Source organism: Oncorhynchus gorbuscha, linkage group LG10, assembly GCF_021184085.1.
Source record: "Oncorhynchus gorbuscha isolate QuinsamMale2020 ecotype Even-year linkage group LG10, OgorEven_v1.0, whole genome shotgun sequence".
Classification (NCBI taxonomy): domain Eukaryota; kingdom Metazoa; phylum Chordata; class Actinopteri; order Salmoniformes; family Salmonidae; genus Oncorhynchus; species Oncorhynchus gorbuscha.
In genome coordinates this window covers 9,606,717-9,619,653 of record NC_060182.1, presented here as the reverse complement: position 1 = coordinate 9,619,653, position 12,937 = coordinate 9,606,717, and the positions used below count along the sequence as shown (strand labels likewise).

The window sequence follows — 12,937 nt, the reverse complement described above, 5'->3', positions numbered from 1 at the left end:
TGCTTCATTACAGATCAAATATATTAAAATAAATAAATGGGGAAGGTACATCCAACAGAAGAAGAAAAAACACCACGCGATCGTTTAATGGTGCGTGCATTGTTATTACATTATTATTATTTATTAACAGAATAAACTATAAAAAAATCGCGCTCAAAATGTGACGAACACTCCCACTTTTTTTTCCTCCGGTTTAACCGCTACATTCACATCACGTGGTAGACGCCGCTGCACGGAGACAGACGACAACAGCCGCTGAAATAGCAGATTGAAGGAAGATAGTCTCTTGGTAGGGTGGAGGGATATTAACGAAGGAAATGGGAGTAGAAATTGAGACAATAACCCCGGGCGATGGTAAAATATGTTTATGCATATCTTTAGCTCAAGATTTCTGATGGATTTCCGTTCATTCATTTTAATTTCCATACAAAAAAATGCAGCTTCTCTTAGTCTTCTCATGCGGTTATCCTGTTTCAGCGTCTCGTCGTCTTCTCATGCGGTTAACCTGTTTCAGCGTCTCGTCGTCTTTTCATGCCCGTTATCCTGTTTCAGCGTCTCGTCGTCTTTTCATGCCAGTTATCCTGTTTATCTATGGCTTTTTCTCCCACAGGAAGGACCTTCCCTAAAAAAGGACAGACGTGCGTGGTGCATTATGTTGGTGAGTTTGGGAGATTCATTTCCAGTGTCTGTTTGAATGCAATCACCAATGCAAATTCCCTTAAATCTCAGGCCACAACCTTGGCGATTGAGTGCATTTTTTTTGTTTCAATAGTAATATTTTCATTCAGGGGAATTTAATTTGGATGCAATTGCAAATACATCTTTAGCTCTGGCCACCCAACAGTGTGTTGCGTACGTCTTTCAGTACAAGGGAGGCAGGTGGCTTCTTCGTATTGGAATGCGGTTATTACTACGTTGTATAAATTGAGCAACATTGTAACATCGCGTGCGAAGTCAAGACTACTTTGTTACAATGTAGCCACCGGACACTTCATAGGTGATTACAGTAGGGTAATATGCAGGTAGGTGTCTGTGTTGAGGGTTCAGACGTCGGCAGCTGCAGGGTTCAATCCGAGGTCGAGACAGAAGAGACAGCGAGGGATTTAAACGCAGTCTGATACCCTGCCTTTGTTGAAGTTGAGGGGATTGGTGACGTCGGATAGAACTGAGTATTGCTGTCTGATGTCTTTTTATGGACCCCCCCCCTTCGTTGTAATTGTTTACTAATGAGTTAGTGTGTTATTGTAATAGTTGCAGGGGGTGTTATATTTTAGAATTTTCTCCATATGATTTAGACTATTCAATTGTCAGCTATCTAGTTGTAGGATAGCTGCTATTGTAGTCCTAACACTTCTATTGTATTATCATGTAACTTCTATTATACTCGGATTCATGCATACACAACATATTTACAGCACTGGCAAGATTCTACATGTTTAACTACCTTTGCTATAGCAACAGTTGTTCCCTCCCCCCCACACTTTTTGATTTCCTGCCAGAAAATGATATTTTCCTGTTATTCATGTGTGAACTGTACCCCCATGCAATAGCTGGTGCTTGAGTTAAATCACTGGGGAAGCCAAGCCAAAAAAAAAGCCATATTTACAACCTGTGATAATTGTGTTGTTTGCTCTACAGCCCTTAGTTCATACACCACTCTGATATGCAATATGGCCGAGACAACAAAAAAGACAACAGTCACAGTGGCGGAATAAAGTAGACTAGGCATATACTTGTTTCATCACAATACCAGAAAGCAACACATGTCCCGGTGTCCACAAAAACAAATATTGCATGTAACAAATAGTTAAATGACCTACAGCATGGTCCATCAAGTGAATGTTTTTTACAGTTTACTCAACAACCATTTACACTTCAACATGAAAACGTCGTCAAATCAACTAGGCTATAATACAGTGAAAACAAACGGAAAGATACGAAAGACAATTTAGTCCAATCAATGTTGCTAATTTATCATGTGACTGTCCATGGTACAGCTTTCTCTCTCTTTCGCGCTGTGTGTGTGTGTGCGTGCGTGCAAATCAAATCAAATCAAATTTTATTTGTCACATACACATGGTTAGCAGATGTTAATGCGAGTGTAGCGAAATGCTTGTGCTTCTAGTTCCGACAATGCAGTGATAACCAACAAGTAATCTAACTAACAATTCCAAAACTACTGTCTTATACACAGTGTAAGGGGATAAGGAACATGTACATAAGGATATATGAATGAGTGATGGTACAGAGCAGCATACAGTAGATGGTATCGAGTACAGTATATACATATGAGATGAGTGTGTAGACAAAGTAAACAAAGTGGCATAGTTAAAGTGGCTAGTGATACATGTGTTACATAAGGATGCAGTCGATGATGTAGAGTACAGTATATACATATGCATATGAGATTAATAATGTAGGGTAAGTAACATTATATAAGGTAGCATTGTTTAAAGTGGCTAGTGATATATTTACATCATTTCCCATCAATTCCCATTATTATGGCTGGAGTTGGGTCAGTGTCAATGACAGTGTGTTGGCAGCAGCCACTCAGTGTTAGTGGTGGCTGTTTAACAGTCTGATGGCCTTGAGATAGAAGCTGTTTTTCAGTCTCTCGGTCCCAGCTTTGATGCACCTGTACTGACCTCGCCTTCTGGATGATAGCGGGGTGAACAGGCAGTGGTTCGGGTGGTTGATGTCCTTGATGATCTTTATGGCCTTCCTGTAACAACGGGTGGTGTAGGTGTCCTGGAGGGCAGGTAGTTTGCCCCCGGTGATGCGTTGTGCAGTCCTCACTACCCTCTGGAGAGCCTTACGGTTGAGGGCGGAGCAGTTGCCGTACCAGGCGGTGATACAGCCCGCCAGGATGCTCTCGATTGTGCATCTGTAGAAGTTTGTGAGTGCTTTTGGTGACAAGCCGAATTTCTTCAGCCTCCTGAGGTTGAATAGGCGCTGCTGCGCCTTCTTCACGACACTGTCAGTGTGAGTGGACCAATTCAGTTTGTCTGTGATGTGTATGCCGAGGAACTTAAAACTAGCTACCCTCTCCACTACTGTTCCATCGATGTGGATAGGGGGTGTTCCCTCTGCTGTTTCCTGAAGTCCACAATCATCTCCTTAGTTTTGTTGACGTTGAGTGTGAGGTTATTTTCCTGACACCACACTCCGAAGGCCCTCACCTCCTCCCTGTAGGCCGTCTCGTCGTTGTTGGTAATCAAGCCTACCACTGTTGTGTCGTCCGCAAACTTGATGATTGAGTTGGAGGCGTGCGTGGCCACGCAGTCGTGGGTGAACAGGGAGTACAGGAGAGGGCTCAGAACGCACCCTTGTGGGGCCCCCGTGTTGAGGATCAGCGGGGAGGAGATGTTGTTGCCTACCCTCACCACCTGGGGGCGGCCCGTCAGGAAGTCCAGTACCCAGTTGCACAGGGCGGGGTCGAGACCCAGGGTCTCGAGCTTGATGACAAGCTTGGAGGGTACTATGGTGTTGAATGCCGAGCTGTAGTCGATGAACAGCATTCTCACATAGGTATTTCTCTTGTCCAGGTGGGTTAGGGCAGTGTGCAGTGTGGTTGAGATTGCATCGTCTGTGGACCTATTTGGGCGGTAAGCAAATTGGAGTGGGTCTAGGGTGTCAGGTAGGGTGGAGGTGATATGGTCCTTGACTAGTCTCTCAAAGCACTTCATGATGACGGAAGTGAGTGCTACGGCGCGGTAGTCGTTTAGCTCAGTTACCTTAGTTTTCTTGGGAACAGGAACAATGGTGGCCCTCTTGAAGCATGTGGGAACAGCAGACTGGTATAGGGATTGATTGAATATGTCCGTAAACACACCGGCCAGCTGGTCTGCGCATGCTCTGAGGGCGCGGCTGGGGATGCCGTCTGGGCCTGCAGCCTTGCGAGGGTTAACACGTTTAAATGTCTTACTCACCTCGGCTGCAGTGAAGGAGAGACCGCATGTTTCCGTTGCAGGCCGTGTCAGTGGCACTGTATTGTCCTCAAAGCGGGCAAAAAAGTTATTTAGTCTGCCTGGGAGCAAGACATCCTGGTCCGTGACTGGGCTGGATTTCATCTTGTAGTCCGTGATTGACTGTAGACCCTGCCACATGCCTCTTGTGTCTGAGCCATTGAATTAAGATTCCACTTTGTCTCTGTACTGACGCTTAAGCCTTACGGAGGGAATAGCTGCACTGTTTGTATTCAGTCATGTTGCCAGACACCTTGCCCTGATTAAAAGCAGTGGTTCGCGCTTTCAGTTTCACGCGAATGCTGCCATCAATCCACGGTTTCTGGTTAGGGAATGTTTTTATCGTTGCTATGGGAACGACATCTTCGACGCACGTTCTAATGAACTCGCACACCGAATCAGCGTATTCGTCAATATTCCCATCTGACGCAATACGAAACATGTCCCAGTCCACGTGATGGCCAGGTGGCGAATCGCATCTCTGCATGTCTGGCAGACATATCAGTGTGGATGACGGATCACCACCTCAAGCTGAACCTCGGCAAGACGGAGCTGCTCTTCCTCCCGGGGAAGGACTGCCCGTTCCATGATCTCGCCATCACGGTTGACAACTCCATTGTGTCCTCCTCCCAGAGCGCCAAGAACCTTGGCGTGATCCTGGACAACACCCTGTCGTTCTCAACTAACATCAAGGCGGTGGCCCGTTCCTGTAGGTTCATGCTCTACAACATCCGCAGAGTACGACCCTGCCTCACACAGGAAGCGGCGCAGGTCCTAATCCAGGCACTTGTCATCTCCCGTCTGGATTACTGCAACTCGCTGTTGGCTGGGCTCCCTGCCTGTGCCATTAAACCCTTCAACTCATCCAGAACGCCGCAGCCCGTCTGGTGTTCAACCTTCCCAAGTTCTCTCACGTCACCCCGCTCCTCCGTTCTCTCCACTGGCTTCCAGTTGAAGCTCGCATCCGCTACAAGACCATGGTGCTTGCCTACGGAGCTGTGAGGGGAACGGCACCTCAGTACCTCCAGGCTCTGATCAGGCCCTACACCCAAACAAGGGCACTGCGTTCATCCACCTCTGGCCTGCTCGCCTCCCTACCACTGAGGAAGTACAGCTCCCGCTCAGCCCAGTCAAAACTGTTCGCTGCCCTGGCCCCCCAATGGTGGAACAAACTCCCTCACGACGCCAGGACAGCGGAGTCAATCACCACCTTCCGGAGACACCTGAAACCCCACCTCTTTAAGGAATACCTAGGATAGGATAAGTAATCCCTCTCACCCCACCCCCCCTAAGTTTTAGATGCACTATTGTTAAGTGACTGTCCCACTGGATGTCATAAGGTGAATGCACCAATTTGTAAGTCGCTCTGGATAAGAGCGTCTGCTAAATGACTTAAATGTAAATGTAAATGATGGAAGCAGTCTTGGAGTGTAGAGTCAGCTTGGTCTGACCAGCGTTGGACAGACCTCAGCGTGGGAGCCTCTTGTTTTAATTTCTGCGTGTGCGTGCGTGCGTGTGCGTGTGTGTGTGCGTGCAAGTTAAAACATTTTTTGACTCGCGTTACTTGTAGACTAGTTGAACGACGACGTCATTCTCCTCTCTTTCATATATGGCTGTGTCTGAGTTTTTGTTGTCATAGGCTACCTGGCTAAAATGCTTGCTAGCCTAACTTCCTTGCATGGGCTAAATTAACTAGCTAGTTAACGTGAGACTACATATTGCATTTCAATCATCTCAGGCCCGTGGCTCAATATATGAATTTATGGTTAGATCAGAATCACCATCATTGAGTCCAAATCTCCATCCATTTATTTATTTACCTTGCCAAGTCAGTTAAGAACATATTCAATAACGGCCTAGGAACAGAAGTTAACTGCCTGTTCAGGGGCAGAACGACAGATTTGTATCTTGTCAGCTCAGGGGTTTGAACTTGCAACCTTCCGGTTACTAGTCCAACGCTCTAACCACTAGGCTCCCCTGCCGCTCCAGGACCCAGGAAAGGGCTTATTTAGCAAGCTAGCTACGGCAGGACAACGACAACGTTTTTCTGACAACCTTTTGCTTTGGATGCGATTTGATTGGTGTAAATCCAAACTGGCCTCCTTTTGGGGGACATTTTGCATGTGGCTGGACAACCGACAGTTGAGCTCAGCTTTTTAAAATTTATTAACGGAGGTGAAATGCTTGCTGGCATCAATCAATCAAATGCTGTGGCGGCAACATGTGATACTCTTTTGGTTCCAGACAGCATCAGATACATGCGCTACACATACTGAGACAGAGGGGGCGCTGTTTCCCTCGCTCTGATGATTTCTCCAGATTCAGCCATTTGCCAATTTTAAGGGAAAGTATGAAAACACAAGAGAGATGAAAGATTAAATTATTTTATACTGTTTTTCTTTTTTTATTGGTCAAATATTTGGGGGAATCCTGGCTTCCATTGGCATCAATGATTACACTCCTCTGCCCCCACGTAATGATAAGTCAGTCTCCTATTTGCATAAATCTGCTCCCTGACGGGATATTTTTGAGACTGTCAACAACGATAACGTTCGACGTCAAAGAAATTACAACTGAAAAAGTTTTTACATTATAAATTCCATCCCTAATAGATCATTATATTGGCCAACGCAGAGAGAGGGAAAGAGAGAAAATTTAAAAAAATCTAGCCACCCAACCCCGCCACCTCTGGGATTACTACTATCTATATCTTGCCCCCTGATGTGCCCGACAGCAGTGCACACCAGAGATTAGCCCCCTCCTGGCCTGATTGGTGGTAACAACAACAGTACACAATGAACGCCTCCTCGGGATGGATTGCCGAGTGCAGACGCCCAGTTATGGCCACATTTTCCTGTCACTTTGCTGCCCACCCCCAGAGACAGCTGCAGGGCCTATTTCTGCTATCGGTGGAATCCCTTCATTTGCATTCAGGGATATAGTTTTACACTAGCTCAGAAGATATATTGTTAATGCTTCGTTAACTGTCGGTTTTGTCCCTTGTTGTGTTGCATAACAGTAGATATGGAAGTAGACCGACAAGAGCCACAGGATGTACGTCTTTCACCTTAAGTGTTCGTCTGCCTGCTGGAACTCAAGTTAGTTTGGGTTTTAGTACAGGAATAGCACCCCCCAGTCCAGTTCTGAAATGATTGCGTTGAAACGTAACAAGACATGCCACCATCTCTGTTACGGATTGTCAAAATAAATCCTCTCTGCCTCTCATTTCCTCCTTCTCAGGCTCTCTGACGGATGGACGCAAGTTTGACTCCTCCCGTGACAGGGACAAGCCCTTCAGGTTTAAAATAGGAAAACAGGAAGTGATCCGTGGCTGGGAAGAGGGAGTCGTGCAGGTAGGTGTACTGTGCAGACATTTCTGGTGTCTGTCTGCCCCTACTTCTAGGAAGAACAGGAGAAGGGTTTTACAATGAAATTACCACGTCCTTGTAACGGAGAGGTTGCCATTTTTGCCAAAGCACAGAATGTCCCATCGGTGTATTTCTTTGCTGTGCATGAGCCCTCGGGTCAAGATTATCCAGAGCAAAAACATTTATTTTAGTCAATGAATTGAACTGTTCCAGGTACCACCGTCTCTATCAGTAGGAACATAATGACCTTCATACATAGTATTTCTCTGAACATATGACATGCTTTGTGTGGGCTGTACAAGACGGTTTGAAGTTTTTACATAAACCTTTACATTAGTTTCACTGTTACTAGGGCAGTACACACCGTCCGGTCTGTTTGTTGTACAGCTCTGTGATGTGTAGCTGCAGCAGATTGAAAGGGAAATGTGTGCAACAGGAGAGAGAGACTGAGGCATTGTGTTGTACTTCAAAGCAGTTCGCTGGGCTTTTGCCAGGAGGTTGATTACATAATATTCTTATCAAGGGCGACAGATGCTGTGAAGAGACGTGCCCATATTAGTCTTTGTTGTGTTGGCTAGACATTCTCCCAGCCAATGGCAGTTCTCCACAAGAGCCCTCGGCGTTTTCATCAGAGGCTCCACACTTACAGCATGACAAACCGCTCCCCCAATTACACAAACACACACTAAGCGTCTGGTCTGGGGTCAATTGCTGCTTTATGTACAACCAAAAAGTGCCGCATAAATGAACACAATTTGAACAAAAAAAAGTTGTCAACAGTATCATAAAGTAAATGCTTCTTTCTGAAATAAAGCATAGAGGTTCTTCTCATCTGCTTATCTCAGTGCTTGACCTATGACCTCCTCACTTCCTTGCAGATGAGTGTCGGTCAGAGAGCCAAGCTGACCTGCTCGCCTGACTTTGCCTACGGAGCAAAGGGCCACCCGGGGATCATTCCGCCCAACGCCACCCTCATCTTTGATGTTGAGCTACTGAGCCTTGAATGAAGATTTTTTTTTTTTTGTAAGTACTTTTTTTTGATGATTTTCTAAGTGTGTTTTTGTTTGTTGTTATTATCCGTAGTTTAAATAATAATAGCACAAATGCATCTACAAGTCTATGGATTCAATCTAATCCCTTTCTCCTCTTCCTCCTCTGTCTTTGCAGGCTGCTTTCTACCTAGGAAACATGTAGAAAGGCTAAGAAAGTCTGTACTTGATTCTATAAGAGACCTGAGTCTATAATTCCACCACTTTGGTCATTATTTTATCCATATATACAAAATCTGCGTTATCAATGACTCGGTTATTTTGTTTTTCTTTAAAAACCTATGGGCCATAACCTTAAAACCTTACAAACCTTGATGTTTTTAATCCTGAATTTTTAAATTGTGCTTTACTTTGTTTTGTGAAATTATTGGTTGTGCATGGTTATATGAGTAATGCAAAATACCAATGAAATATTAGCAGCGACATTCATCTCTTTTCAAGAGAACCTATTAGCAACATAGAGGGCTGGTGCTTGACGTGAAGCCTACCCGAGGAACAAAACTAAGAGAATATGAAAAGTACATCTTTGCATCCATACCTCTCCCAGCTGAAAGCAGAACAAATATGAATTGATTTTTTTTATAGAGTTGTAGGTCTTAGTGTAATGTTGAGAGGCATAAGTGTAGTAAAATATTGAGTCATGGGATGTCTTAATGGTATAAAACAGGAACATTGTTTTGATATGTTGTATTTACCCAGACTAAATAGTGATGTTTTCTTTCATTTTGATTCACTTTATTAGGCGCTCGTGAGCATTCTGCACAGAGAAACCAGTACAGAAGAGAATTGTTGTATCATATTGCGTGTCTCTCATTACGAGACATACGAGCAACCAACTAGCCGGTTCTGCATGTCCTACATAATGATATCCTGATCTGTACGTTTCAAAGCTTTGCATTTTAATCTTTTTGTTGTTGTTGTTGCTTATGTTTCTTTCCAAGTCAAATCTTTAACCCTGTTGAAAGCCATACATGTGTTAATAACAGTGATGGGAACCATATTGTATACGCACATTAATTGGATGTTAATTAGTGATGATTTTGAAAAGGGGGTTGAGGAATCGATTCAATTGTGACCTCCACCACCTTATTTTGTTTCACAACTTGACATTATATATTTTTCAGATGCCATCTTTCTAAAATATGTGTATGTGACCAATACAATTTGACTTGATAACTAAGAATGACTTCTACTTTTACCTGTAATTGACTGGTAAATGTTTTTTGGTCAGCGTCATTAGACTGACACCACGCTGCCTAAATAAAAATGCTGTGTTGTGGTAGTCAGGTGACGGAGACATCCATGTTTTGTATCACATTTAAAAGTCTGTTGAAATAGAGTTAAATCTAATGCATATAGAACATGTTCAGATGCTGGCCATCATTGCTCTTGATGTTACAGCTGTCTAGGCGCATGGCACAAATGCAGTCCTATGTACTGTGTATTTGTGTGCTGAGTTACATAGGCAGGCACAACCAATAAATGTTTTTTTGCAGTTGCAATAAAGTGCTCTCTACCTGCTTTGTGGAAAGTCCATTTTTTTCTTAAATTACCGGGATATCTGGCATTAATGAGGTTGGGGTTATTAAATGTTTTTTTTGTTGAAATGTTGCGTTGTAATTTTAGAATATGTACATATTATATCTGTAGTAATAGTAGAACGATAGCGTTTCGCAGTATTATTTACCCGCCAGTGTTGTGATTGGCTGTGATATTCGCCTGTTGCTTTCTCCTCCCGGAGCGGTCGAAGCTGCATGAACTTTGTGCCTGTGTTATCTAGTGGAAATGGCTCTTTTCGTGGTTGCTAAAATAATACACTGTTCGCTCGAAAACAAGCAGTGAGTAATCGTGTAGGGGATCCTTGTACCATCTAAATCCCTGTGAAATGTATTTTTCAATAGCAAAACATTTTTGTTTTTACAGCTGTTTGAAACCGGTGAACCAAAACCGAAACTAAAAGGCTCACGCCTCGATCGCACCGAGTGTTTTGAATGTTGGGTACACCAGAAGTACTGTACATTCATTTCAAATGGAACTTATCTAAAGTATGAATCAAACTGTATGTCTATACGGCTTACATAAATGGTAGCAGAAGGAGAATGTTTTAACTTTTTGTTGCATATATATCCACATGATACGAGGCGCCAAGCCCGTGTCTCTGCCATGTTGCGGGTGAGGGGGAGATGTGTTTTTAATATACAGCCACTTAGTGCTGTTGCAATTTCACCTCGCTTCAACATAGGGGAGACATGCTGAGATATTATAGGTGTAGTGGCACCTTTTAAGTATCAAGGTGTTTAATGAGTGTCTGCTTTGCTATAGAAACCGAAGTGGTATCTCGGGATTGGAATAGGGTTTTATGGATCATCGTTCATATTCATAGAGATTAGAATATATATGAGCCATCCCCCACAGCAAGACGTAGAAGCGTGGTAAAGTTGCTCCTCAGTAGTAGTAGTAGCAGCACTATGCCCCATTTTCCACTGATGAACAGTTACTGAACTAACAAAATTCACAGATTGTCTTTAACCACCTCATATCGCACAATTTCAAGTACTTGCGAAAAATCTTTAAAATTAGATATTCCTGACCATAGCTGCATGCATAGCTGCATGCATTATGTATGTATGCATTATGTCTGTCTGCATTATGTATGTATTATGTCTGTCTGCATTATGTATGCATTATGTCTGTCTGCATTATGTCTGTCTGCATTATGTATGTCTGCATTATGTATGTATGTATTATGTATGTCTGCATTATGTATGCATCATGTCTGTCTGCATTATGTCTGTCTGCATTATGTCTGTCTGCCCTGAGACGGCAACAGCTGATGGGCGGTCACTGGTTGTGTCACCGCCTCTGATTGACTTGGGTTTTCTCGACCAGGACATTAGCGGTGACTCAGAATATCACTTCTCAACAGCGGTGCTTTCGTCCCAAGTACGAAGCAGAAAAAGGAGTTATAGTAACTAAAAGTCGGAGGTTTTTTCTTCCCCCCTCCTGAGACATTCACCATCAAAAACTTTTAAGGTGAGTTTACATATGTCCAACAACATTTCCCGGTAGCTCGCGTAGCTCTCCCGGTTAGCTAAATACTGTTAGCTTGCTAGCAAATGTATCAAAACAAAGGTGGTGATTGAACATAAGTGAGTAAAGTTATTCACCAGCGACGTGTTAGCAGAGATGGGAGGAATAAAGAAAAGAGTAACATCTTGTCTTGATACATTTAGCTAACTAGGTAACCAGTTAACCTAGGTAACCAGTTAAACAAATTAACCTAGGTAACCAGTTAAACCAGGTAACCTAGGTAACCAGTTAAACTAGGTAACCAGTTAAACCAATTAACCTAGGTAACCAGTTAAACCAATTAACCTAGGTAACCAGTTAAACCAATTAACCTAGGTAACCAGTTAAACTAGGTAACCAATTAACCAGTTTAACGAGGTAACCAGTTTAACGAGGTAACCAGTTAACCTATGTATCTCATCGTTTAGCCATAACTGCTTGTTACTTTGTTGATAAATCTGTAGCTAGCATATATCTAGCTAACTAGCCAAGTTAGCTATAGCAGATGCACTGTGCCTTCCATGTGGTGTCACAGTGAGGCTATTAGCCTGGCCAGGTGAGTACAGTTAACTGGCTAGCAAACTACATATTCAGCTACATACCTAACTAATGTTTAAACTATATTTGTTTACAAATGTTAAGTAAATCTCAATGTTTTTGAAACCTCTGACTCATGACATCATGTGATTTCTTGACTCATGCTACACAAATGTCTGTCACACAAGAGAGATGTGTAAGTTACTGTAGAGCAACCCTCCCTCCCACCCAAACAATTAGCCAGCTGTAGAGCGTCTTAGCAAAATGTGTGATGTCTTATTAAGAATGAGCTGTATGGAACGTTTTAATTGTATTTTTTATTGAAACTTTATTTAACCAGACATCTAGGTTAATGTTTTGGGAGAATATCAACCATTCTGATTTAGAAGCGTATAGTGACCTAGGTCAGTCTAGTCACTGATCAGCTCAGACAGCACTGAAACAGATGAATGAATATGGATGTCAAGGCTTTAGTTCAGTGTAGCTTCGTCCTGCGAAATAGCCATTTTAAATGACCATTTTATATCTAATAAAAAATAAGTAACTTTTAATGTTGCAAATGGGTAAGCCATCTGTAAAATAAATTAAAAGTCAAAATTGTTACTACAAATGGTCATTTTAAATGGCCTAGTTGAGGGATGAAGCTAACTTCAGTACTGTAGGACTGCACAGAAGAACATTCTGAATAGTTGTAATAGTGGACCTTGTGATCATTGTCATAGTCTCTACCCCCCCTTCTCTGGCCGGTTGGTGTGGGGGGCACATTTCAAGGCACTTCCCATGTTTTCATTTGGTGTTCAGAGACATAATGGAGTGTCTCTCTCTCTCTCTCTCTGGTCTGTGAATTGGATGTGTAGTGTACAGTATTCTTGCCTTTGGTAATGTGATTGTTGGGCATGTTTAGCTTGGCTCAGTGATTGTGCTAAATGTTCACATGATGTGCTTTATT

General features: G+C 43.1%; 2 protein-coding genes across 3 annotated transcripts in view; both read left to right on the top strand.

Moving 5' to 3' along the window:
* Positions 1-67: 67 nt before the first annotated feature.
* LOC124045517 (peptidyl-prolyl cis-trans isomerase FKBP1A-like) lies at positions 68-9,902 on the top strand. Its single transcript, XM_046364860.1, has 5 exons — positions 68-354; positions 611-658; positions 7,206-7,318; positions 8,212-8,356; positions 8,501-9,902. The coding sequence occupies exons 1-4, from the start codon at positions 318-320 to the stop codon at positions 8,338-8,340; spliced, it is 327 nt and encodes a 108-aa protein (XP_046220816.1). The 5' UTR covers positions 68-317; the 3' UTR covers positions 8,341-8,356; positions 8,501-9,902.
* Positions 9,903-11,248: 1,346 nt separating this feature from the next.
* Positions 11,249-12,937, top strand: part of LOC124045515 (syntenin-1-like) — a 34,847-nt gene continuing 33,158 nt past the window's right edge. Inside the window, exon 1 of one of the 2 annotated variants that reach the window (XM_046364857.1) lies at positions 11,249-11,415. Coding sequence is in view for 1 of the 2 variants with exons in the window: in XM_046364856.1 (XP_046220812.1) it covers positions 11,973-12,007 (35 nt within the window). In the remaining variant the exon portion in view is untranslated. Of the gene's footprint in view, positions 11,416-11,957; positions 12,008-12,937 lie in introns of those variants that run through there. The other variant, XM_046364856.1, reaches the window with a different exon arrangement.